The sequence below is a fragment of the Heterocephalus glaber genome, unplaced genomic scaffold (assembly GCF_053883595.1).
Source record: "Heterocephalus glaber isolate CG9 unplaced genomic scaffold, H.glaber_assembly_v1.0 deba00001608, whole genome shotgun sequence".
Taxonomy (NCBI): domain Eukaryota; kingdom Metazoa; phylum Chordata; class Mammalia; order Rodentia; family Bathyergidae; genus Heterocephalus; species Heterocephalus glaber.
Window position 1 is genome coordinate 8,642,312 of NW_028258379.1, and position 27,479 is coordinate 8,669,790.

General features: G+C 41.9%; 1 protein-coding gene across 4 annotated transcripts in view; it reads right to left on the reverse strand.

Moving 5' to 3' along the window:
- Positions 1-27,479, reverse strand: part of Zfyve26 (zinc finger FYVE-type containing 26) — an 83,841-nt gene that overhangs the window by 28,547 nt on the left and 27,815 nt on the right. For 3 of the 4 annotated variants that reach the window (XM_087195302.1, XM_004837342.4, XM_013067556.3), the window contains exons 22-35: positions 25,747-25,943; positions 24,371-24,475; positions 22,623-22,745; positions 22,065-22,241; positions 20,147-20,393; positions 19,141-19,236; positions 16,460-16,623; positions 15,222-15,358; positions 12,566-12,597; positions 11,819-11,955; positions 10,779-10,999; positions 3,816-3,963; positions 3,368-3,577; positions 2,202-2,420 (exon numbers count right to left, since the gene is read on the reverse strand). In XM_087195302.1, coding sequence (XP_087051428.1) covers positions 2,202-2,420; positions 3,368-3,577; positions 3,816-3,963; positions 10,779-10,999; positions 11,819-11,955; positions 12,566-12,597; positions 15,222-15,358; positions 16,460-16,623; positions 19,141-19,236; positions 20,147-20,393; positions 22,065-22,241; positions 22,623-22,745; positions 24,371-24,475; positions 25,747-25,943 — 2,213 coding nt within the window. Of the gene's footprint in view, positions 1-2,201; positions 2,421-3,367; positions 3,578-3,815; positions 3,964-8,131; positions 8,311-10,778; positions 11,000-11,818; positions 11,956-12,565; positions 12,598-15,221; positions 15,359-16,459; positions 16,624-19,140; positions 19,237-20,146; positions 20,394-22,064; positions 22,242-22,622; positions 22,746-24,370; positions 24,476-25,746; positions 25,944-27,479 lie in introns of those variants that run through there. The other variant, XR_015445008.1, reaches the window with a different exon arrangement.

The window sequence follows — 27,479 nt, forward strand, 5'->3', positions numbered from 1 at the left end:
TAGTCTCATGCTTGAAGTACTGTTTATGTGATGATGCCTAAATCCCTATCTCCGGCTTGCTTGTCCCCCTAACTTCAGAACTATATATCCAACTGATATCCAATTGCCTCCTTAACAAGTCTTGGACTTTAACACATCAAAAATCATGATTCTTGCTGTTCCTTGAAACCACTTTCTTCTAGTCTTCCCTTTCTCAGACAGTAATATAATTCTAGTTGTTCAGATCAAAAACCTTAGAATCCTATTTCTCCCCAAATTCCATCAAATTCATCAGCAAGTTCTAGCTTTCCTGTCAAAATACACATAGAAGAGCTGGGTGTGGTGGCACATGCCTATAAGCCCAGCACTCAGGGAGGCTGAGGCAGGAGGATTGCCATGAGTTTAAGGCCAGCCTGGGCTGCACAGTGAGTTCAAGGCCAGCCTGAACTACACGGTGAGGCCCTGTCTCAAAAACAAAACAAAATAAACAAATAAAAAACCCAAAAGCACACACAGATGCTGACCACTTCTACCTCCATTGTACCTCAGTGACCCAAGCTATCACCACCATTTGCTTGGATTACTGCAATAGTCTCCTCTCTGGTCTGTCAACCTTCCAGTCCTGCCTCTTTCCTGTTTAACACCTGTTTTAAGACTTGAGGAGATAATATAGTGCATGATACAATCAGGAATACTTAGGTAGCTTGATGAGTCTGGAATGCTGGGTACAGATTGGATTTGTGGTGCAGTGAAATATGAAGCCAGATCCTGGTAGGTCCTATAGCATGCTAAACAACTCGGACTTCATCTTGTGGAGTGGAAATGCACTGAAAGCCTTTTAGGAAGGGGAATAACATGAGTGTGCTAATGTTTTAGGAAGCTCATCTGAGCAGGCAGTGTGGGCAAAGGGGTAGACAAGAAAGAGATCGCCTTCCATACCCTACACACTCAGATGTCACTTTTGCAATGTATTTTTCTGGGTCCTTACCTGCTTGAGAATAAAGGCAAGGTTCAGTAAGAATAAAGGTTCCATTCAAGGGTAACTGTGATTATCAAGGGTAACTGCAGATAAAAAGAGGGCTTCCTTCTTAGCTCTGACAAACATAAAATAGGGACAATGCTGTCATAGGCTCCCACTAAGATGATTAGGTAAGCAGCTTAACTCTTTGGACTACAGTTGTCCAGGGGAACAGGACTGGACGATTTCCACTCTCAATTTGTGCTTTGGAGAAGCATCTTTACCTCTAAACTCATTTGGAAATAGAAAAATGGAAAAAGTTAGTAATTAAATTCCAAATAACAGGACTTCTCCATGATTCTTGAGACCTGGTTAGTAGCTAAGCCATGGCCAAAATATTTCCATATCACTGTCCTATAGGGGTCTTATATCAACATTTTGTGGACTGTTGATTTCGCTTGGAGCAGTCCTAAAAGATATATCTATTCACAAACTTTCACTGGTTGCTGTTTGATTTAGGGCAGCCAAATGATATTAACATTTATCTTGAACGGCATTAATTTTCTATGCAATTTGGTGAGTAGCCTGTTTCTCAGATAATTATGAAATATTCAGATAAAGAAGGAAGACCAGGGCCGGGGATTTAGCTCAGTGGTTCCAGAGCCTGCCTTGGAAGCGCAAGGTCCTGAGTTCAATCCCTGGTACCAAAAAAAAAAAAAACCAAAAAGAAGGATGGCCAAATGGTTATGGTGAAATGGAGTCCTGATTGCTTACTAGTAGTGGCAAAGAAATTCTACACTTCAGCGGTACATTTGCCTCCAGTGGGAGGAGGGCAGAGTCCGTGAAGACAAAATGAGTAGAGTACATGCTCCTTTCATCCTGAACACGACCTGCTGTGGGCAACAACTCTGAAGAGACACCATTGCAGGCCAGGTGGGAGGTGAAGGAAACAGGTTCAGCAGTTTGCCCACAGCCACACCAAATTCCCACTAGGCATCTCATTCTAGAGATCACGCTTTGATTCTGCTACATGTTTGGGGAAAAGGGATTGAATTAGCCACTGTCACTCAGGAGAGTGATCTGGGATCTGAGTTTAAGACTTGTGATACAGTCACTGGGCAATGACTGTGCTGGCAGAATCTTCTATTTCAACCTGACTCTGCCAGGACTGACCTTACTGCTCAATGCTGTTTCAAATCTGAGGGGTCTAAGGGATGTGGGCGAGGCAGGCACTGCCCTTTGCGGCTGTGTCCCTGCAACCCACCTTGTTGAGGAGGTGCAGCAGGGCTTCCCGGAGGCAGCAGTGCCTCATGTAGAAGCTGATGATGGCCAGGTTGGTGCTATAGTTGTGCAGGTAGTACAGACATTCTTGGTAGTAGGTGTTATTCATGATCTTCCCTTCAGGAATCACCTCCAGGGAGAGGCTCTGGGTTCGAAGGGTGGCTTCCAGTTCCCTCAAGGTGGCAAAGTAATCATCATCTTGCTGACAGAAAAATGGAGATCAGTTAGTCCTCAGCAGCCACTGAATAGCACCTCTGAAGGATATTTAACAAATGTGGTAAAATGCTCACATCCCAGTTTTAAGAGTAGAAAAATAGATGGATATACAATTCTGTATATTACCTGGGCATGGTGCGGTACATAAATGTAATTCTAGCATTCTGGGAGGCTGAGGCAGGAGGATCACAAGTTTGATCCCAGCCCAGGCAACTTAGTGAGACACTGTCTCGAAGTAAAAGTCAAAAGGGGCTGGGGATGCAGTTTGGGGTAAAGGCCCTGAGTTCAATCCCCAGTACTGCCAAAACAAACAAACCAAACCAAACAAACCAAAAACCCCAGAAAATTTACCAAAATCTTTTTTATTTTTGCAATAGGGTCTTGCTTTGTTGCCAGGCTGGACTTAAACTCCTGCCTCAACTTCCTGAGTAGCTGCGAATATAGACATGTACCACCATGCCTGGCTCTAACCAAAATTTTAATACTAATTTGGTTATGAGATTATAGGTGATTTTCATTTTTTTAAAAAAATGGTTTTCTGGGGCTGAGGATTAGCTCAGTGGCACTGCACCTGCCTCACAAGTGCAAGGTCCTGAATTCCATCCCCGGGACAAAAAAAAAAAGCTTTTCTGTGTTTTGTTTTGTTTTTAAAAGAGGGGGGCTCTTTATTTTTTTTTGGTACCGGGGATTGAACTCAGGTCCTTGTGCTTGCCCAGCAGGCGGCGAAACCACTGAGCTAAATCGCCAGCCCTTTATTTCTTATCTAGCCATACATAGTTACTTATCTAACTCTATGTAATGAAAAAAGGGAAAAATACCAAGCTGGCAAACTCTGAGCTGGAACTGGCACTGTCAGCTGAATTTGACACAATCCTTTTCCCAGGGCCTGAGTGCTCCTGCACTTCCCTCCCACTCTGCCTGCTTGGCTCTTACCAAGGAAATGAGGGGCCTCACTGTGGACTCCAGGTACTCAACCACATCCTGTACCAGCCTCGAGCCATGATTCAGCTGATTGAGGTCAAAGGGGGGCTTCAGAGAGCGACTGAACTTCTCCCGGGCTGCAGTGAGGTTCCCAGCCTTGAGGCAGGCCATGCCCCAAGCATGCCATGCCCCAGTGGAATCAAGCCCAGTCTTTGTGGAGACCTGGGAGAAAAATTACTTCCTTTAGTGAGAGTTACCACCATCCATCCATCCTGAGTCTCCCAGAGACTGATTCCATTTCCTTTAGCCACCACCTCCTGGCCACCCTGCCCGCCATCATCCCCATGCTGCCAAACTGGTTATGCCCTCAATACCTCCCTGTGGTCAGGAAAACGGAAACATGGCAAGACTTGTTTGCAGGGCTAAGCAAAGGCACCTCACTACGGTGGGGTAGAAGTACCTCGACTCCCAGTTGGTAGTACTCAGCTTCCAGAAGCTGGTTCCTTAGCCTGGTGACTGCAGCAGGCTGCAAGATTTGATCTAGAGATGGCACATGGCGATAGGCAGCAGCAACTAAAATATTCAGCACATCCACCTTGCTGATATAACTACAGAGAAGAAAAGGACAGGACAATGAGGTTACATAGAGTCTTACTAAGACTACCTGTTACTAAAAGTTTTCTATTTCATTTTTAATGTGAAATGTGATAATGAGAATTGAGAAGTATATAGCAAGTAAGGGGTGATCAAAATACACAAGGAATGTTTATATTAAAAAAATTTATTACAGGAAAAAACTCAATGGCATTAATTCCCCTCAAAATACTACCCCTCACTGGAAACACGCTTATCCCGTTGTTCTTGCCACCTTCTGATGCAGTTCTAGAAGTTTTCTTTCATGTGTCTATATGAGGTGTGATCAAAAATATGGTGAATGTGGCTGTCAAGTGCCAGCCAATGGAAAAGCAGGCTTGTAAAACATTACAGTGTTTCACTGTCCATCTTACTCATTGAATCTGGCACCCTGTGACTTCTGGCTCTTCCCCAAAATCAAAATGACTGTGCAAAGTAAAGTTTGAAGTGATTTAGGACACTGAGGCAGCCATGACAGCACAACTCAAGATTTTCATTAAAGCAGACTTCTAGAACTGCTTCAGAATGTGGCAAGAACGATGAGATAAGTGTGTCCAAAGTGAGAGGGAGTATTTTGAGGGGGATTAATGACAATGTATCTTTTACTGTAACTTTTTAAAAATTTAAGCATTGACCATTGGTTTTGATCTGACCTCATAGGTACTATGAATGAAAGCTCTGAAGGTGAACTGTTTGAATCTCAGTGCCATTGTTTAGTAGCTCTGTGTCCTGGGGCAGTTTAGCTAACCTTTTGGCCTCAACTTACTCAACCCTAAAATGAATATAATATCCAGGAGTTTCCAGGATAAAATGGAATACCCCAAGGAGAAGAGCTTAGGATAGTATCTGTAACTTTTTTTTTTTCCCATTAAGTTTATTGGTACATTTTCAGTATAAAATACAGTTACATTCATCATTGGGATCTTGTACCTTTACATGATGTATCTTGATTCTTTTTTTCCCCCTTCCCTTGCCCTCCCTTCACCCCCTCCACCCTTCCCTATTTGCAAAGACTTTGTTTCCAGTTTTTTCCTTTTCTCATATTTTTTCTTTTCCCTTCTTTGCTTTCCCCTACCACTCCCACTTGCCCTGCACCTTTAGACGTTTTCTTCCTGTTACACAATATCAATTATACATTTTTAAAATTACAATATCAAGATCTAGGAGACATTACCACAGATTTTACAGAATTTAAAAGGATACAGAAAGGATATTTCAAAAATGTTTTGAAATAAATTTGACAACTTCTAAGAAGTACCTTGGAAGACAAATTAATGAAACTAACTCTGGAGGAAATATAAAATTTGAATAGCACCTATTAAAGAAAGTATATTCCTAGCTTGAAAACCTACCTATATGACAACAGCAGGCTCATATACATTTTAACTGATAAATTATATCAAACAATTAAAGCAGAAAAAAGAAGGAACACTTCTCCCCTCATTTGAGGAACTCAACATTCTGCTAATCCTAAAACTGGATAAAGATAATAGGAGAAAAAAGTATGCACAGAGATAGAAATTTGTTTAACAAAACAAACTCTTAGAAGTCAGATCTGGCAGTATGTAGAAAGTGGTTTTGTTATAGGGATGCCAGTGTTGGTTCAGCATTGGAAGATCCACCCCCAAAAGTCATCATTTTAACAGAGGAAAGGAAAAAGCCACATGATCCTGTCAGTAGTTGGAGAAAAAGTATTGGACTAAATTCTACAGCTGTTCAAGGTAAAAGCTATCAGGAGACTAGAAGTAGAACAGAACCTTCTCAACAGATTAAAGACATGTACTCCACACTTCCAGCGAGAACACCTTATATGAATGGAGAAGATACACTGCTTTCTCCTTAAGGTGCGGAACAAGGGCAGACACGCTTACTCCTTATCTGTCCATTAAACTTTGAAACCTATGCACCACCAAAACAGTCTGGCAATAAAATGACACAACTAGGATAGGATTGGCAAGGTAGAAGCAAAATCTTTATATGTAGATGAAATGATCATCTACAGAGAAAATACTAAGAAATCTGTAGGAGCCCCTAGAACTTGTATTTGAATTTAGCAGGATTAGAAAACAACAAGATATATATAAAAATTCAGGTCTGTGTATACTTGTTATAAATGAAGAACTGGATATTGAAATTTAAAAGTTATGTAGGAGTACAAAGGACCTAGAAAAGTTAAAAAAAACCCAAAAACAAAAACAGTGTTGGAAGATGTTTAGTACCTAATTTTAAGACTTCTTCTAAAGCTACAGTAATCAAGGCAGTGTTGGTGTAAGGAAAGACGTATAGATCATTTGAATAAAACAGAGAATCTAGAAAAAGAACCACACATATATGGTCCATTGAGTTTTGAAAGATTATTTAACATTAGCATTTTATAGAATATAAACTCAATTCAAGAGCCGAGGAAGAGACAGTGTTTTCAGCAAAAGGCACTAGAACACCTAGTATCCCTATATAAAAAATTAACCTCAACATTTTATTTCCATACATGAAAATAACTTGAAGGGATCTATGAACCTAAATATGAAAGCCTAAAAGTATAAGACTTTAAGAAGAAATTATAAGGGAAAATGTTTATGAATTCAGGGTAGGCAAGAACTACCTAGTATACAAAACACATGATGTATAAAAGAAAAAAATTGATGAATGAGATTCCATCAAAATTTAGAACTTTAAACGACATCATTAAAATGAAAAGTAGTCCTTAAACAGACCATACTTACAATGCATATAACCTATGAGCAGAATATATAAAGAATTCTTAGAGCTCATTAATAGACAACCCAATTAAAAAGAAGACATAAGAAGATAATAAATAGCCAGTACAGCACAAGGAAAGGTGTGCAACTCTAGAAACAGAAAAATACTAATCAGTATAATAACAAGATTGAATTATACACTCATTAGGGAGATGAAGTTAAAATTTTAAAAGCCTTGTCATGACTTTTCTTTTAGTTGGATTCTCCCCCTTTGCATTTAATTTGTCACACCCAATGGATTCATTCTGCTGGGTTCCCTGGGGTTGTGATCCTCATTGTCTTTTCCTAGGGTATTGTCTAAAATTTTTTGGAGTGCTGGTTTGGTTTTCATGAAGTTCCTGAGGTGCTCTTTATCATGAAAGTATCTGATTTCTCCATCAATTTTGAAAGATAGTTTTGTAGGGTACATCAATCTGGGTTGGAGGCTGTTTTCCTTTAGGGCTTGAAATACATCACTCCAAGCTCTTCTTGCCTTGAGGGTTTGCACTGAGAAGTCTGCTGTGATTCTGATGGGCTTTCCTTTGTATGTGATTTGTTTCTTTTCTCTCACTGCTTATAGAATTTTGTTCTTCTGCTGGATTTCTGGAATCTTAACTATTATATGCCTATGTGTAGATTTTTTTTTCAATCAGGGCTAGCTGGAGTCCTATATGCCTCACTTATCTGTATGTCAAGTTCTTTTCCCCTCCTTGGGAAGTTTTCTGCCATCACTTCTGTGAACAGTTTTTTTTTTTATGTCATCTGCCCTCTCTCCTCTTTCTTCATTGACTCCAATCAGTCTTATGTTATTCTTCTTTGCATCATCTAGCAGCTGCTGGATTGATTTCTCGTGTTCCTTTACAATTTGAAAGCAATTTTTCTTTTCCTAGTCACTAATTGCAATCTTTTCTTCTATATCTGAAATTGTATCCTCACATTGGTTCATTCTGCCACGCAGACTTTTGATGGAGTTTTTAATCTCCTGGAAATCTGTTTGCATCTGTTTTATGGATTCTATTTGTTTCCTATGTTGGAATTCCATCATGATCCTCAGATCCTCTATTTTTTTTATCTGTGTCCTCTCTAGATTTATTAATCATGTCTTGCACCATGAGCAAAATCTTTGCTGTTATCTGAGTAATTATTTCTGATTTCATTTTTCCCAGATCCTCTTTTGTTGCCAGTTCAGAGAGTCCAGGTGGTTGAGTATCAGATTGTTCCATCTCGTTTCCTTTTGGGGTTGCTGTAGGTGATCCAGAAGTCTGTTTTTGAGGCTTGTTTATGTGTCTTCTCATTTCCATGGGGTGGGGGGGTGCTTCTGGCGCCCGCGCGGCTCACCTTCTCTGCCCTAGGAGCTTGGGATGGCAGCGGGGGAGCTTCTTTCTGGGTGCTGGGACAGACTCACCTTCTCTGCCCTAGGAGCTTGGGATGGCAGCTGGGGAGCCTCCTTCCGGGTGCTGGGACCAGCTCGCTTTCTCTGCCCTAGGAGCTTGAGATGGCGGCGGGGGAGCTTCTTTCTGGGTGCTGGGACCGGCTCAGCTTCTCTGCCCTAGGAGCTTGGGATGGCAGCGGGGGAGCCTGTAACTTTTTTTAAAAAGCACTTATTAAATGTTAATTTTTTGAGTAGGGATGTTCAGAGTTTCTATTTGTGTCAAGGCCTTTGCATTGAACGTTGAGGGCTCACAAGTTGTTTTTCAGACCTTGGAACCCTAATTTGGAAAGGTTCTCATATCACTACTATATCCTGCCACTTCTAGTCTGTCTCTTGGATTTGACATCCTTTCTCTGGGCTCCGTATGGACCTTTCTTACAGCCCACTATGATTGCCTTCTGTGATCTTACTCCTGTCACCTAAGGATTATAAAAATCTTATTAAGAGAGCCCGGAGGGCTGGACCATTCTGTCTGGTGTAGCTGGAAAAGCCCAGATTAACAATTCCTGAATCTTGAGTCATAATTCTACCAAAAATCTTGTGGATCCAGATTAGCCACCAATTTCTCAGGAACCTCAACTTTGTAAAGTGTAGAGAAGCAGATTTGGAACCATCATATATTTGTACATTTGGAAAATGAGACTATTTGAAATAGATGATGGGAATTTTGTTTGTCAACACATATTTATTTGTTTGTCTACTAGAAAGGGGCATGAAATAAAAGCACTAGCATACTCTGCTAACCAAGAGTGCTTAATTTGTTTGCATGGCCACACACATGAGAGATAAATCCCCTCCCATCTATCAGTAAAGTGGTGCAAAGGTAATAGTTCTCCATAAGGAGTATGTCTGAATGCAAGGTGGGGAAGAAAGAAGGTATAATTTGAAGCCACAGCTGCACCTGTCAAGGAAGCCCATGGCACCATGGAGTGGGTGACAATTCCATTGAAGTAGGGCCTTCTTTTATTTCTGCTGCCCTCAGCCTAAAGGAAATATTTCCTTTATCTATCACAGATTTTCAAAGACATATAGAACTTGATGTTAAATTTGTTTACTCCTCAATTTTTCTTTTGCTATGCTGGGCACCAAACGCAGTCCTTGTACATGCTACACAAGTGCTCGACCACTAAGATATACCCTCAGCCCTCTTTTTTTTTTTCCAAAAAGTAGATGTTATCTCATGTTACTAATATTTGAGATATATTTTTATTTTTGCCCTAAATCTTTCTTCCATGTTTCTTCTGTTTGCTGCATTTTGCTCTATCAAGAGGTTTGTGCTTTTTTTTTTCCCCCCGTCCTTCTATCCCATTACAGTAATTTGGTAGATTTTTGATTTTTGCATAGTTATTGTTGTCTAGGGGAGTGCTGGGGATTGCTTAACATATGCTGTACCTGTGAGCTTATCATCAGCCCTTCATATTTGTTTGTTTATTTATTTATTTACCTGGGTGTTGCTATGCTGTCCATACTGGCCTCAAACTTCTGTGCTCAAGTCATATTCCTGTCTCAGGCTCTCAGGCAGCTGAGGCTACAGGCACATGCGATCATACCTGACTTTTCATAGTTACTTTAAAAACTTTATTTAGCATATGCTTATATTTTCATTTAGCAACTTGAAAAATGATGTAGGACCCATTGTCTATTATAAAATAGTGAAATTAGCTCCTTCACACTTCCTCCTACTTTTGTCCTGTCTCCATCTGCTTTTCTCAATCTTCTGGTTTTGGTTAATAAAAATAATAACTAACATTTTTGGAGTGTATGTTATGTACCAGGCTCATTTCTTAGCCCTTGTCATGGATAATCTCATTTTATTCTCCTAACAACTATGAGGTATTATTGTCATTCTCATTTTACAGAGGAGGAAACCGAGGCCCAGAGGCATTAGCTGGGCTATGGCAAGTTCTATAAGCAAGGATCTGAGGACTGTATTTATATTTCAAAGACAATTATGCTCCCTACTCCTAATCTGGTTAGGACTGGTACTGGGAACATTCGGCATGAATCATGAGTCTGAGTGGATGAGCTGGGAATTAGTTTTCATTTTCAAGTTAATGAATGGAGTCAAAGCAGGTTGTGCAGAAACCTCAGGGAGGCCCACTCACATCTTTTCCACAGACGTGTCCACTTTATAGCTTAGGTTCCTAGCATGGCCTACCATTCTCCAACCATTCTCCAAGGTGCTGTTACAGATCCAGAGCTTCCTGAGGTCATAGTCAGGGCTTGGGTGGAGCTCTGTGCAAGGCTAATCCTTGGACATTCAAGGAGGACACATTTCCTTTAACAACCAGAAAGATCCACTCTCTCGAAAGGTGCTTCCCTAAATGATTTTAACTATAGATTAACCAGCAAGTCTTTGCTTTCTTTTTGATGGAGGATAGCTAGAGAAACTGCTTTAAGGATACACGCTGGGAAAGAGAAGAACACAGGCCAAGAAGACAGGGTGAGGAAGATCACTTGTGATAGAGCAATAGTATTTCATCAGCATCAATGTGAGATGCAACATTTTACACTTACAGTTTACCTCTGACATGTCTTGTCAGAAGATGGGGGAATGAAAAATCATAATAGGGTCAGAAGGAGCAGCTACCACCATGTAAAAGGATGGAGACTCATATACCTGTCACAAAGAGCCAAGTCCTGGCTCTGGCCAGCCTTGACAAACATCATCTTGGCACTGAAGAGCAGCTGTTTCATGATGTCTGTGAGCAGCCCCGCGTCCACCTCTGGGTTTGTGAGGCCCTTGGACAGTCTGCAGCAGTGGTCAATTAGCTGGTGACCACAGGCAACAATGTTCCGGTGCAGATTCAGGATGGCAATGCACAAGGAGGCGCTGGGAGCCTTGCCGGGTGATGGAAGGGAGAAATACACAGTGAACCCAAGGACCAGAGCATTCCCAAATGCAGCTGAATGCTGTAAATTTCCTTCTCAAAATGTAGAAAAGCCCTAGAAGACAGAGCCAAAAAGTCTACAGCAAAACTGAAGTGGAACTAAGCAAATTTCAGGTGTTCTAAGTGGCACTGCCAAAACACTGACTGCCACTGTCATTTTCTTGAACTGAAGTTCTCTAAAGAAGCCACATCTATATTGAAAGTCCTGCAGACTGTTTAGCTAACTAGAAAATTATGATTGTAGAGAGATCAAGGGCCAAAATTATGTTGGGCTCTCTTTAGTCCTTTTTTTGGTTTTACCCGGTTGGCCTCAAATTCATGATCCTCTTAACTCAGCCTCCCAAGTAGCAGGGACTGTAGGTGCACACCACTACACCTGGCTTCTTCAGGACCTTTTAATAGTCATTTATCATCGATTTCTGTATCTGACCCAACATCCTCATAACTACTAGGTAAAACTCTTGGACTATCCTAAAGCTTAGCCATCCTCTCATTCCTACCAACCCTAAAGTTAATGCTGCACAATAAAGAGTTGTGATTTGCACTGACATCTTACAGGTGCCATCTCTTCCATAAAGTTTTTTGTAGTTCTTCTTGTGCATTTCCTGAGACATTCCTTACATTCTGCCTTAACCAGTTTACTGGTCTTAGTTCCCATACTGTTGCTCAGTAAGCAAGGGAGGGCCAGGCTAGGTTCGCCTACCTCTGTATTTCTTGCCATACATATCCTAAAGAAATTTAAATAACCATGACATTTTATTGCTATTACCTGTTCATAGTAAAATTCACTCCGCACCAACTCATTTTCTTCCTTGTTCAGACTCAAAATCCATTCCACTTCAGCTTCTTTGGGGACTTTGACCACAGCCGAATATGGAAGGCTTTCAGTCTTCGAGCTGTCAGATGCTGAGAAGAGAATTGTCATTTGTGTGTCAGTTCCTGGTTGGCAGTACAGTCTGGCCTAGTCCAGTGACCTGGTGTCAATTGCTGACAGATATTGCTTCTTGTCTGAGGGTTCTTTAGCTTTCTATGATGCTTTTTGTTTCCCTTAGCAAACTCCATTAGGCATCTCAAATCTTCCCTAGACATAGACCTAGATAAACATCATAGTGTTTGTCACAATCATGTTGTTTCCCATAAGAGTACCTGAAATGTGTATGCATCTCAAATGGATGGCTGAGTCATTAGATACTCTAAAAACTAATGTGCTGATGAAGGACAGTAGCTAAAATACTAGCAGTGACTGCCTAAGGGGAAGAAGGGGAAGGAGGAAGGATTGGGTGGTAGGGTGGTGGTGAAGGGGACCTTGACAGGAAAGATTCTACTAAAAGGTAAGACCAAATTGCTGCCTTTTCAAAGCTGGAACCTAATGGGCCTGTGTGATAGGTTAACATGAACTTTAAGGGACATAGGTTGATAGGTCAAGAATTGTCTTTGGCAAATAAGTTGGCAACAGACACAAAGATAGAGCCAGTTCTAAGCATATAAACAAAGAATCACAGAAAATAGGTATTACCTTCTGGTTGGCCTGGATTCTCCTCTGGTGTACTAGAAACAGAAAAATAAATTAAATGCTTGAATCCTTCTTTTCCTCTTTAAGTGTATGGCACTGACATTTACTCATTTACTGAAGTAAGATACCAGGGAACCATCTATAACTTCTTTCTCCCCCTCATCTGTGACAGCCAATATCTCAGCATTCTGCCTCTTACACACCCTTTCACTTTTCCCACTTCTCTATATCCCTGCTTCAGTGAGGGCCTTCATTATTTATTGCTGGAGTCTGCAATTGATTCTCCATTGGTTTCCTTGACGCTGTCTACTTATTCTCTACTTTGCAGCTATAGCAAGTTTTAAAAAATGCAAACCTGGTCACATTCTGCTCCTGCTTTAAATCATTCAGTAGCTTTTAACTTCTCAGGTTAAAACTATTCTACATTCACAGTTCAGTAGACAAAGCCCTTTATGATTTGGCCTGGCTATTTCCTGAAGCCATGTCCTGCCATTCATTACCTGTGCTCAAGCTATAAAAGTTCTTTCTGTTTCACCACCAGCCCTAATACACTAAGTCCCATTGCCACAAGTCAGAGCCAAAGTCTAGTACCTGTATGAGGAACCTCCAGGTCAGCCCCAGCCAGTGACATCAGAGAGCAAGCACCAAGTTTTTGTGCCATTAAGTCCTCCCAATTCAGCTACCAGTTTTAAATCCAGGGTCCACTGACCAGCAACCCAGCACCTCATCTACCTATGTACAGTTCCCCAAACCATCCACATTTTTCTCCTGCCTCTGCCTTTGCTGTTATTCCACCTGGGTGTGCTCTTTTTGGGATTTTCTGACTAACTCTTCATTCTCTAAGGCTGATCCTCCAGGGGTTACCTCTGAGAAACCCTCCTGACCACTGAGGCTAAACTGTGAGTGCTGCCACCAGTGCACTTACCCAATCACCTTGTGGTCTGTTTGTTGGCCATCTCCCCAGCAATATGGGGGCTCAGTCAGGGGAAAGTGATTATTGCTGAATGATTGTGGGTAAAAGAACCCCCATCTATATTAATTGACCATTTCAAATCTCAGCAGAATGGGGTATGGGTAATTTCTGTCCTCTACCTGCAGGAGGGAGGCAGTGGTATGCCAGGGTCACAGAAACTGAAGAAATATGTCTTCCTTCCTATGCCACTGTAATCACCATGGCAAATAACGATAAAAATGTTCATATTAAAATAAACACAAGCCAGGTGTGATGGCACATACCTGTAATCCCAGCACTTTGGGAGGCTGAGGCAGGAGGATTGCAAGTTTGACCCTAGCCTGGATACAGTGAGACCTTGTCTCAAAATAAAAAATTTAAAAAAATTTAAAAAAGGGCTGGAGGTATAGTAGAGGCCCTGGGTTCAATCCTTAGTGCCAGAAAACAAAACACCCCAGAAAAATGCTATTGAGCTGAATGTAAAACCATTAAATACAATAAAACATGGAGGGGCCGGGGATTTAGCTCAGTGGTTTCACCATCTGCTGTGCAAGTGCAAGGACCAAGTTCGGTCCCCAGTACCAAAAACAAAACAAAACAAAAACATGGAGAACTCAAAGTAAATTTGCTTTTGAATAGTTGCTTTGACCCATCTTCCTAGGTGCTTTAGGAGTCTTAGTTTCATGTTGGTTTGGTACTAGAAGTAGAAAAGGTTTAGTGACACTGAGCCAGTGAACATGATCTTGATCTGTCTTGTCAGAGGTATGAGCAGTTGGTGAAATGTGCAGGTGAATTATGTGTAGGAAAGTACGAGGGCTTGTCTATTGTGGGTAATAAGTCAGCATGGCTACTCAGATCAGAGCTGATGCAATTGATGCCCAAACAACCAGCAGGCGTGGACACATCCCTTTGAGTCAGATGAGACCCAGTGGCTAGAAAATAGGTAAGGGGTGAAGATCAGCGGCCTTAGACCAGAGAAGGGCTGAAGAGGCGAGTGTCCTGATTTCAGATAATACAGCATGCAAGAACTATGAACACTGCTTCCTCTTAACCCTACTTCCTCTTAGTAGTTTCTGTGACTGTTGGGGTTTAGATCTAAAATGTCCCCCCAAAAGCCCGTATGTTCAGAGGTGGGGCTTTTGGAAGTGATTGGATAATGAGGGCTCTGACTTCATCAGTGGATACATTGATGAGATCTTGCTTTGATGACACTGTTGGGAGTTGATGGACATAGGAGGCAGGGCCTAGTGAAGAGAGTAGATCATGGGGACATGAGCTTGGGAATTATATATGGTCCCTGGCCCCTTCTTCTCTGGCTCTTTCCTTTGTTTCTGCTTCCTGGCTGCCACGAGGTGAATAGCTTCCCACCACGCCTTCTGCCATGATGTTTCTGCCCTTGAGCCAGGTGACCATGGACTGACCATGGACCTCTGAAACTTGTTTGGCTCTACTGAAAAGGAGCCAAAATAAATGCTTTTTCCTTTAAGTCGATTTTCTCATGTATTTGGTCACAGCAACACAAAGCCGACTCACACAGAAACCTAGAGTTTCACTGTAGAGTTAATGGCACTGCAGAGTGAATGTTAATATTTCAGCAAAGTGTTCCAGATTTGAAACACTCTCCACAATGAGACTCCCCAAAGTGTGAGGCCCTGGGGGAGGGTGCAGTGGTCACTAAGAGTACAAGCCCTGCTGCAGGACACTCACTCTTGGTTGTAGTAATTGTAGCACTGGTCACACACGCGAGTAGGGTTCTCTCTGCAGCCTTCCACCACCATTTTCTTAGTGGAGCAGGAACTGCACACCAGCCGGCCACAGCGGCGACAATGATGACGCCTGTTAAACTGAGGAATGCCAGTGGGTTCGAAGGGAGAAGGAGGAAGTGAAGATGAGACTCCTGTTAGCCATTTACACTTGGTTTTAATCACCTGTGGCTTATTAGGAACACCAGGTACAGTGCTCAGGCCTCTGTTGAAAATGAACCTCCCAGTCCTTGCCCTCACAAAGCTGATGTTTTTTGGGGGGTTTTTTTGGTACCAGGGATTGAACTCGGGTCCTTGCGTTTGCGCAGCAGGCGGTGAAACCACTGAGCTAAATCCCTGGCCCAGGCTGATGTTTTAAGATATCACTTAGCTAGTGGGCAAAGGTTCCAAGTCATGGTCAGTTTTGCAGTCAACAGCTCCTGACCAGTTTTATTTGTGTGTGGAGGCAACATTGGAAACAGCAAAAAGTAATGAGAAAGTGACTTTCTGAGCCAGTGAGGATCACATTTTTACATGACATTGATGATGATGAAAAAGTAACCTTTTTTCAAATGTTTTAAAAAGTACTGCCTCATTTCATTGTAAGAAGTTGATAGACATCACATGCCTCCTTTATAGAAACAGCCATAGAGAAATCACATCACCACTGTTTTCATTAACACTGAGCTAATCTGCCAGGCAGATACTACACTAAGTGTGGTAACATTTGTCACTGTATTTAGTCTTAACTCCATAAGCCAATCGATTTATCATCCCTAGTTGGTAAGTGGGTACATGAGCTTGAAAAAGTTTTAGTCATATTGCTATTAGGAGGCAGATCCAGGATTAGGAAACAGGTCCTCTTTCTCCTGAGCCAGCACATGTAACCACTAGTAGCTTATTGTGAAAGATACAGGAACTAGAAATACGATCTTGACATTTGGTGTTTCCTCCTCCAATTTTTCTCATTATGTCACAAGAATTGGAAAGATTTTAAAATTTAAAGCTATTTGTGGATGTCTACCACTTAAGTCCAGAAAATACACTCTGGTAAGGTCAAAGGTGAATCCAAAGACTTAGGTTTGACAGTTCTTCTGAATATGCTGTTATCTTCTGGGGAACAGGAGATGACTATAAACTCAGGTTCTTGACCTGGATCTCTCCCTTCCTTTCCTGCAGTGATCTGAGGACACCGCCACTTACCATACTGAAGTGCTCCTTGTGACAGACCATGCAGATGCTCTCAGTCTCATCTGGCACCCACTGGTGCCTGGCAGGCGGTGTCACTGGGGGCACAAATTCCAGCAGGGGCTGACTGTGAGGGAAGCTCCTCTCCCCCGGGCTAGGTGAATGCACAATGGAGACACCTGTGATCCAGGGGTCAGAGTTAAGGGTGATCAATATTCCAGCTTAGAATGAAGAGGAAGAATAGCATCTCATCACTTTACAAAGCCCTACTGAAATAACAGATCCAGTTGATGATTATCAATGGCTGCTTCTGTCACAAAAGAGGCAATGGGACATTGTGTGCCTTTTTGGAAATGTACAACAAAACCTATCAAATATAATTATTAAAAGATAGTAACCTGAATTAAGGCAAGCTTCTAGATTTAACTAACAGTGTACAAGAAATTCAGGGATCATTAGATTGTCAGCAGGAGGCAACCAGTTGTCAGGCATTGGTGGTTTATGCCTGTAATCCCAGCACTTGCAAGGCTGAGGCAGGAGGATCACTTTCAGTTCAAGGCCAGCCTCAACTACATAGTGAGCTCAAGCTCACCCTTAGTCAGTGACAGCTTGTCTCAATTAAAAAAAGAAAAAAAAGGGAGGCAACCAGCAAAATCCAGCATGTGGGAGGCTGTATGAGGCAAATAACCTACTTTCCTTCATAAGATAAAAGAGGTGGGGAGAATAAAAAGAAGAGGGACCTATTGATTAAAAAACATGGAAGAGATATTTGAGCCAAATGCCACACGTACACATTATTTAGATTTTCATTCTAGAAAAAGCAATCATAAAAAAAATCTTTTTGAAACAACTGGGGAAATTTGAATACTGACTGGATATTTCATAGTAATGAGGAATTATTATTCATTTGTTTTTAGGTATGATAGATATTTAAAAAAATAAAAGTCCTTCGATTTAAAATTTATACTGAAATATTTATAAATTAATGATATATGTGACATTTTCAGCAAGATAATCCAGTAGAAGGATACAGGTATAGATGAAATAAGAATGCTCATCATGAGATGATAATTATTATAGCTGGGTGATTAGTGTGTGAGGCTTCAGTATACGATTCTTTTTTTTGTATATTGCAAATTTTCCCTAACAAAAAGGTTACACACACACACACACACACACTCTCACACATACACACACACATACACACACAAACATATGCACCTGCCAAAGTTGCTCAGGCTGCCTTATGCAGGTGCATGAAGCTGCTCATACACCTGCTGGCCTGGGTCCTCCCCTCAGGTCTGCTGGTTGTTGTGAAGCATGGCTACCGAACGCCATAGTCTTGGCTTTATAGTAACTAAGGAAATTTCATCTAGCAGACCAATTTTAGCTAGTTACAGAAAAAGGGAACTGAAAAACAAAGTGACTCTTAGGAATACCCAGAAAAAAAAGCCTTCCCACCCCCAATCCTGCTGGCCCGATCATCTAGCAGAACAACTGCTGGGCCACTTTTGAGGGTAGGCCATGGCGCAGGGGCTGGAAACAGGAGAGGCAGGGTGGTGAAAAGGCGGACTAAAATGTGGCCGAGACATTTTTTTTTGGTACTGGGAATCGAACTCAAGACCTCCCAGTTGCCAGGCAGGCATTGTGCTGCTGAGCTACATCCCTGGCCGATGACTTAGGCTTTTAAGGACCTTGTTTCTTGTGTAGGTTAACAGAATTCACACGAAGGCTAACTACAGTCAATTCTCACGATTCGAAGTTTCCATATTTGTAAATTGGGTGGTTTGCTAAAATCTATGTTAATACATGCATTGTTTCATGGTCTTTAATGGGCATGACCATAGTAGTGAAAATTTTGAGTTGCTCAGGTCTTACTTGAAACTGTGGTGATACTATGGAAGACACTTTCCATATTTGCTTCACTTCTTTCATTCTAGAATAGGCTAAGTTAGCTCATATACAAATGCTATCTGATATGATTTTGGGAATAATACTCTCTATAAGAAAAGATGGCATGTAAGAGCCCACTATATCTTGTCTCAGCTTTCATGTGACAGTGAGCAGAGAATGGAGGAGCAGGTAGTGGAAGAAGGTCTGGTTCTAGGCCCAAGTATGGAGTTAGAATCCCAATACTGGCACCCAAGAGATAAGTCAATTCTGAGCCTCCTCTTTTGTAAAATAATGGGTACAGTCTACTAGGATGAGTTTTTTGTTTGTTTTTTTGGGTACCGGGGATTGAACTCAGGACCTCATGCTGGCCAGGCAGGAGTTGTACTACTGAGCTACATCCCCAGCCCTATGATGAGTTATTTTTAGGATTTAAAAATGTAATCAATGTCAAATGTGAGTGTGTGGGGCCGGGGATGTAGCTCAGTAGTGCCGCTGCCTGCCTCACAAGCTGAAGGTCCTGAGTTCGATCTCTGGTACCAAAAAAAAAGAAAAAAATGTGAGTGTGTGTTTCCCCTTGGAGCAATGGTTCAGGATTAATTTAGTGTTTGGAGAGCCTTTATATATTATTGTAAATAATGAGTTGATTATATGTCAAATCTCCTGTGATATACAAGGCTAGAATGAACCATGACAAAAAATTAATAAAAAGTATTATAAATGTAAATGCTAAAAGAGGCAAATGAATCAGAAAATTAGAATAAAGCAAAAGTGAACTGAAGGTAATTCTCAGAACTAGTTCTTACCAGGAGCAGTAGCAGCAAACTCTGCTGATGATGATCTACATATGGTCTCAGGGTCGGAAGCCTGATGAACAATTTCCTGGAGGTGAATCACAGAATCTGTTGAGAGAGAAAATGCTGAAAAAATATTGGTCTACTGTAAGCATGTTTATTCACTGTACTAACCACTTGTTCAAAGTACTGCTGGCTTTCCTGATGTCACACCACAATTTTACCAGGCATAAAGGAAATGGCAGAGGTACTTCTAAACTAAGAATATATATGTGTCTTAAATTCCTAAAAATATAAGCTATGTTTAGGCACATGAAATAATGGAGCAGACACTAGCATTTTACAAAATAAATCTAATGGGGGCCGGGGATTTAGCTCAGTGGTTTCGCCACCTGCTGTGCAAGCACAAGGACCCATGTTCAATCCCCGGTACCAAAAAAACCAAAAAAAACCCAAAAAAACTTTGGGCCGGGGATTTAGCTCAGTGGTTCCACCACCTACCTCGCAAGCGCAAAGTCCCGAGTTCGATCTCGGGTACCAAAACAAAAAACAAAAAACAAAATAAATCTAACAATGGCCAGAGGAAAGCAGAAGACCCTTTCCATACATATTTCGTTTCTTTCATTCTATAAGGGGCTGTGTCAGCTCACATACAAATGCTATCTGATGTGACTCTGGGAATAAAACATACTCTCCATAGAAAGGATGGCAAATAAAGAGTCTACTATATCAAAGCTAGACAGAGATAATTTCCAGTATATTTGGTTCTCCAAGCCTTTACGTTGTGATGCACACAATGATTATCGTCCTTCAATTCTGGTTAGCCTCCTACTTCTTTCAAGACCAAGATATATAAGAAAGGCCTATCTCCTATATAAGAAAGCATTATCTCTCCTGAAGTATACTCCTTTCACTCTTGATCAACCCAAAATAATAAAAAAGGAGAAAATTAAAACTAAGAATGCAGCATGGTATTTCCCCTCCATATAGAATAGGCATCTAGGATGCTAGAAGTTACCTGATCGTTTCTCCCTCAGAGGGTACGGGAGTTCCAGGGCTTTCCCTGCATATCTGGACAGCAGTGAGTCAACATCATCCATGGTGAAGCAAATCTCCTGTCCAGCCAGCAGCTGGTGCAGGGTCTGCACGGCCACAGTGGCCCAATCCACTTTCATGTTCATCAGCAACTGCTCCAACATGAGCAAGGGGTTGGAGGACAAGTGGGAATAGCTGGCCCGGTGCTGCTCAGGCAGGGTCAGTAGAACCTGTTTGTGGAATAGATCCACAGAGTTAAGAAAGTAGTTCATACATTTCAGAAGAAACGTGAGGTTCTAACTGGGAAGGGGAAGAGTGCCAGAGGTCAAAAGGCCCATAGTGCTACAGCTACTGGCTAGGATTCTCTTAGAAAGCAAGGCTGAATTCCCTTCCATCGAAATCCTGCAGGTGGCAATCAAGAAGTATCTCTAGTACCTTCACATAGTCAAGGGGTTGGATGGGCTGGGGAATCTAGCTCAGTGGTGCCACCACCTGTCTCGCAAGCACAAGGTCGTGAGTTCGATCCCCGGTAGCAAAAACAACAATAACAACAACAACAATAAAAACCCAAAAAACAAAGGGGTTGGTAATCTTTTTCTATCAAAGGTCAGATAGTAAATATTTTAGGTTTTAGGACCCATAAAACCGTTATACTCTGCCAATGCAGTATGAAAGCAAATATAGGCAAATATATAAATGAATGGACATACCTGTGTTCCAAGAAAACTTGATTTACACAAACATGCTGAAGACTAGATTTGGCCAAGAGGTGGTAGTCTGCTAACCCCTGGCCTAGACTCTCCAGGCATGGCTGAACTTTATCTGATCCTTAATGCCACCATTCTGTCCAAGTTAGGCTTTACTCAGAATGAGTAACACAAGGTGATGTCAGAGGCTGCCTATACCTGGTACCTCTAGTGTCTTATAAGCAAATCATGAATCTAACGATCACTAGGATTGAAATAGGTTCACTGGTTCTGTTCTGCTCACTACCAATTTTTAAGGGATTCCCCCACTTAGGTACAGTGCATCAAAAAAAAATTTTTAAAGGGTGTATCTTCTTACAGCCAAGTGCTTATATTCATGGCTTCACTAGCACTTGTTCTATTTGTGTTTTGGGAAAGTATTATAACTGTGAGGCAGAATCATTAGAAGAGTGAAAGAGAATCCCCCCTCCCTTTATACCCTCCTTCATTGGATTACTTTTTAGCTTGTAATTTCTTTTATTAGTGTTTCCCAGTTTATATAGCAAAGTTAAGGATTGATTACTTTGTCTATTATTACCAAGACAAATTAACTCTTTTCTATTAGTACAGATTAGTTTAGCAAGCAGTAGTTTTAAATTCGCATACCAGGATCCCTTTGCAAGATATTCAGTCCCTATCCCAAGACAAGTTTTAACTGGTTTGGGGTGGAGGTCAACTACAGGTATTTTTAAGAGTCCAAGTGAGGGTCAGTCATGGTGGTGCATGCACCTGTAATCCCAGCACTCAGGATCCTGAGGTAGGAGAATGCCATGAGTTCAAGGTCAGCCTGGGCTACAAAGTGAGTTCAAGTCCAGCCCGAACGACACAGCAAGACCCTGTATTAACCCTCCCTAAAAGTCCAGGTGACCCTAAAATATGGTCAGAATTGAGAAGCAATAACAAAACAGGTACCATGAAAAAGTTAAGAACAATTTGAGAAGCCCAGGTAAAATTCTCTTTGGAGGCAGGACAGTAAGTATGACAAGTTCTAGAAGACTCAACTAGGATATGGTGGGCTTCTAGGTTAAGATTTTATATATAGCACAGGCAAAGGATGCCAGACACTTGGCAGAAAAGCCACTGAAAGAGCAGGTGGTAGGGGCTCAGCGGCACCCCTATCAGGCATGCTTTCCCCAAAGCCACTTTCTTCCTTACCTTGGATCCCATGTAGAGTGCCTGGATTTCACTATGTCGAACAGAAGTCAGTTCTCCATAGAAGTGACTGGTGAGGTAGTTGGCCAAGAAGTGTGAGGTGTACAAGCTAGGGTGCTGGTCGAGGGACTGTTCTGTGACTTCAAGGCACATGGTGGGGTCAGGGATTCTTCGTAGGAGCTGTTGCAGGAGAAGGGTAGAGGAGGTGAGGCCTGCAAAAAGAACTCTCAGGCCAGCCTTGTTTGGTTTGAGAAAGGAATACTTAGGTGTATTCATTTTGGGCTAATCCTTTCTCTATATTCATTAATCACTAACTCCATTGTTTCAGAAAAGGAGCTATAGCTTTGATAGGACCAGAGTTGAGCATAATTCTGGACCCAGCTGCTCCACCTAGAACCTAATGCACAACTGAACACCTTCTACTCAAGATGACTGTAACTGACCGTGAAGGACACAAAGGAGGAGATCCTTGATTATAAATACGTTACATGGGATTCGGTATGAAAAAAGCCACCTTCTTTTCCTTCCCCAAATGAAAAATGGGAAGAATCAGAAACTTACCTGCAGAGCCTTTTCATGGTCTCTTCTTTCCAAAAGGTGGAGAAGATGCTTCTGATGTAAGCTGATTAAATGTTCCCTTGGAATGGGGTATAGGCAGCCCCAGTCCTCACACAGCTCATACTCCTGTAAGGAAACACAAATGGCTTCAACTCCTTCAAGTTACTGGCTTGTCACTTCTCTAACTTTTGTCTGATTTTTCTCAGCAGTGTTAAGTCTGCTAAGCCCCAGGAACATTTGGTAAGTACAGAACTGATGGGATTACAGTGAGATCATAAATAAAGGACTAGAGTAGCAAGGTAAGGTATGAGAATGACTGAAGCAGGCTGATACCAATTTCATTTTCCGCTTTGCTCTACTATAAGGAAGGGAAGCAGATGCCATATGGTGACTGTGTATCAGCCCTGGAGAAATGCTAAGGGAATGGAAAAACTGAGAAGACTGTTTAGTGGAGACAGCACCTACTCAACTCTTGACTGTAGCAGCATGAATGTGACAACCTAATGTTGTCAGACTCCACCATCCCCAACTCACGAACTCTACATTAAAGTTTCAGAGGATGGAATTCCAAGGACTTGGTCCAAATATTCCAACATGATGGTATACGTAATGCTCTTCCCACACCTCTGCCTGGGCTACCTTCTTCTGGATTCTTTAGTTCTCAGGCTGCGTCAGTGCCCTGCCTGAGCTCCCATGATCTGTCACCTGACACATTATATTGCAATGGCCTTAGGATGCATCTTACATCACTCCTCTCTCTGAAATGTGTGTCACTCCAGGGGAGGGACTGAAATTAATTATCTTTGCCTTACCACCACCTGGCACAGTAACCACTACACTCAGTAAACGTTTATTAAATGAATGAACATGTGAAAGAACATTAACATTTTGAACTATGGCACATCAGCTGCCAAAAGGTAGATAAAATTCTAGTTAACACTCAAATGGCCAATAAACAGAGGACAGACATTCACATTCATTTCTAACCATGAATACAAAAATTGAAACAATGGGATACCATCCTATTTTGCCATCCTTGGCAAAATGTGAAAAGTTGGACAATATAAAAAGTTGGCAAGGATATGGAGCAATAGGAAATGTGAAAAATTTCCCTTCTAGGTATACATTCTGTACCTAGTACACATTTTAGAAAAATGTCACATAAATGCAGGGGTCATTGTACAAAAGTGATATCTGTAATATCCTCTACCTTTACCTCTATGTTGGTGTTACAGTTTGGATCTGAAATGTCCCCGCAAAGTCTCATGTGTTTGGAAGGTGATTGGACCAAAGGGTGCTACACTCATTGGCTGATTAGTCCTCTGATGGATTCACAGTTCATATGCTGTTAGGAGGTGGGGCCTGATCAGAGGTGGCTCACTAGGAGCGTGACATGGAAGGGTGGATCTCTCCCTGGCTCCAGCTTTCTCTTTCTGCTTTCTGGCTGCTAGGATATGAGCAACTGTCCTCCTCTAGGCCTTTCCCACATGTCATTTCTGCCCTGGACCCAGCAGACCATGGACTGTAACCACAAGCCAAAATAAACTTCTCCTCCTTTAAATTGTGGATGATGGGTATTTTGTCCCTGCAACAACAAAATTGACAAAGACAGTTGTCAAATTTCACAATTAAGGAAAAGGAAAAAGAATGTGGCATAGCTATAAAAATGTGCATACTAATACACAGAAAGGAACCCAGACAATCAGTTAAAGAGTTGCAGCCCTAAAGGAGGATGAAAAAGGAAATGGTACCTGTGCTTCTAGAATCAAGCTCATGACAGAGGATGGGTCTGCAACACAGCAGCTCCTTAGGGTCTGCCAGTCACACCATGCTGGAGGTTCCTGCAAGCCTAGAATCTAAGATAGGAAAATTAATCAAATCACATGACTGCTTCTCCCTCGTGAACAAGTCTCTGATGTTTCAAGGGATCTCTGCCCCAAGTCAGGCTATCAGACCCTGCCAGGAAAGAGGACAAAGACAGCAAATGGGCCAAAGACTGTTTCACGAGGAGAGTGAAGTTCTCCAGGAAGTAACATCAGGGAGCAAAGGCTGAATGGGAGGCCAGGATCAGGGCCTTTCACTAGTATGTTGAGTTTTCAGAGGCCTGAAGCTTGTCCATCTTAACCCATAAGATTCTTTTGGCTTGAATGGTCTATGAATCACTTTTCTTGCAGCATTTTAGCTTTGCATGAAAATTGCTGAAGAGGTGTGAAAAGAAAAGCCCTTTCTTCTGCCATTTTCATTTTCCCTCATAAGGCTCTAAACTGTTCTGTTCCAAGGACCCAGGGGAAATTAGCATATATTATACACATATGTGGCTGAGCCGCCTGAATTTGTCTCCCTAAGCCTCTTCAGCTTGGATGTAACAAGCGTACCACAAGAATCTTTCACTTTTGAAATTGTCACAGCCATGCACCCTTTCAAAATGACTCTTAAAATTTAGTTGAAATTAAGTCTTTAAGAGGTCATATACACAAAACATACATGGAGCTCAAATATACATATGAAACCTTTAAGGACTGCAGAACACCATTCTGATGTTAATTTTGTTATTATTATCCTTGCTTGATGCAAATGTATTTAAAATAATAAGAGTAAATAACACAGAAGCCAGACAAGAGGCCTTCTCTGTTCATGTAAAAATAGAAGCCTAATGCATAGCAAAAGCCAGGTCTACATTTCTGTTTCTTTTCTTTCTTTTTTGGGGGTGGGGTACTGAGGATTGGACACAAGGCCTTTGCAATGAGTCCTTGTTTTCTCTCTCTCTCTTTTTTAGTTTTTTGAGATAGGGTCTTGGTATGTGGTTCAAGTTGGCCTTGAACTATGTAGCTTTGCCTCAAACTCATGGTGATCCTCCTGCCTCAAGTCTCCTTAGTGGGACTGTGCCACCATACCTGGTTTATTTTTGCTTTTTAAATTCTGAGACAGAGTCTATCTAAAATTTAGTAGCTAAATTGCTTTGTCTGGGCTCAAATTTGGAATCCTTCTGCCTCAGCCTCTCCAAGTGCTGAATTACAGGCATGCACCACCAACATGTGCTTCTTAAAATATTCCATGATATGAGGTTAGGCTGAGGTCTGTCACAGGGTAGAAGCCTGTTTCCCTCTCTTGATGCTGGGGCCCATACCTTCTGATATACTTGAAACTCCACCTGCTTCCTCTGCAGCTCAGACTTTAGTCCTTCTTGGACAGCTGTGTCTGAAATGCAGTAGGCCAAGATCTCCAGGCATGACTCCAAGGGCCACCGATCCAAAAACCGTAGGGCCAGCTGACTTCTCAGAGATGCATCCTTCACAGGAAACAGGTATTGCCAACCTTCCTTGTCTACAAGACAAAAAAGATGGGCCAGGGATTTAGCTCAGTGGTGCCACCACCTGCCTTGCAAGCACAAGGACTTGAGTTCAATCCCCGGTACAAAAAGAAAAAAAAAAAAAAGATGCCCAGAGGCAACAAACCTAACATTGGAAGAGTTCAAAACCCCAAGTTACTTTTTTTTTTGGAGGTGGGAGGGGTACAGGGGATTGAACTCAGGACCAGGGGATTGAACTCAGGACCTTGGACTTAACAGGCAGGCGCTCATGCCGCTAAACTAAATCCCTGGCCCCAACACTAAGCACCCCCCGGGTATCAGGGATCAGGACCTTGCACTAGCAAGGCAGGTATGGTGCCACTGAGCTAAATCCCTGGCCCTCCAAGTTACTTCTTAAGAATGGCTCTGTTTGATCTCAAAACAGGAGCTTGGAAGATCTTTAAATTCCACGTGACTTTAACTGTTTTTTACACTTGGAACTAGTATATGACAAGGAGAGATCCTATGTGTTTCCTATATAAATCTGATCATAGTCACAGAACCTTCAGAAGGGAGGAGGAAGGAAGGACAAAGGAGAGGAGAGAAAAGGAAGGGAGGGACTCTGCCATGAGTCAGCATGTTTGGCATGCTGCGTGTATAGTACTCTCAAATTCATCAGCGTCACTTTAGTTTTCCCTGAAATTTCCACTCTGCATCACATATATCCACTTGAAAGTTATTTTAGGTAAACAATTTCTTTCTCTTGATATTCTGTCCTATTACTCAGTAGATCTCTCTCATATCCATTTCTTTGATATAATCTTGGAGTTACAAAAACAGACTCCAAGCAATTATGACTACAGCCTTTCCACATTCTTCAGGAAGGATTTTCTACTTTCTGAAGGGCAGTCGCGCCTCCTACATAAAAGCCATTCCTTCCCTCCAACACACCCTACTCTTGCTCTACCCTGGGCAGTGTCATAGGTCACTAGCTTTCCATTCTGGTTACATATCAAAATGTCCTGGGGAGCCTTCGTATGTATGGGTGGTGGGTATCAGGAACTGAAACCAGGGCCTTCATACTGAGTTACATCCCCAGCCCTTTTTTATTTTGAGGCAGGGTCTCACTAAGTCACTAAGTTGCCAGGCTGGGATCAAACTTGTGAAATCTCTTGCCTTAGCCTTCCGAAGTGCTGGGATTGCAATATGCACTATCACTCTGGACTTCCAGGGCAGTTTGGCCTGGCCCTCACTGGTGGACAGTTTGCCCACACCGGTCCGTGGTTTGTTTTGTAAATGAAGTTTCATTAGAATATAGCTATGTTTACTCCTTCATGCATTGACCACAGCTGCTTTCATGCTACAGTGGTAGAAATCAGTGGTTGCAATAAGGATGGCATAGCGTACAAAGACTTTACAGAGTTTGCTGACCCCTGTTTAAAAGTGATCCCTAGCTTCATCTCTTATCTTGGGCTTCTCAGGGCGGTACCCAGATTACTTGTTGTTTGTAGAATTTTAGAATGGTTCTGATATGCAGGACTGAGAATGCTGGTCACTGGTTATGAATGCCC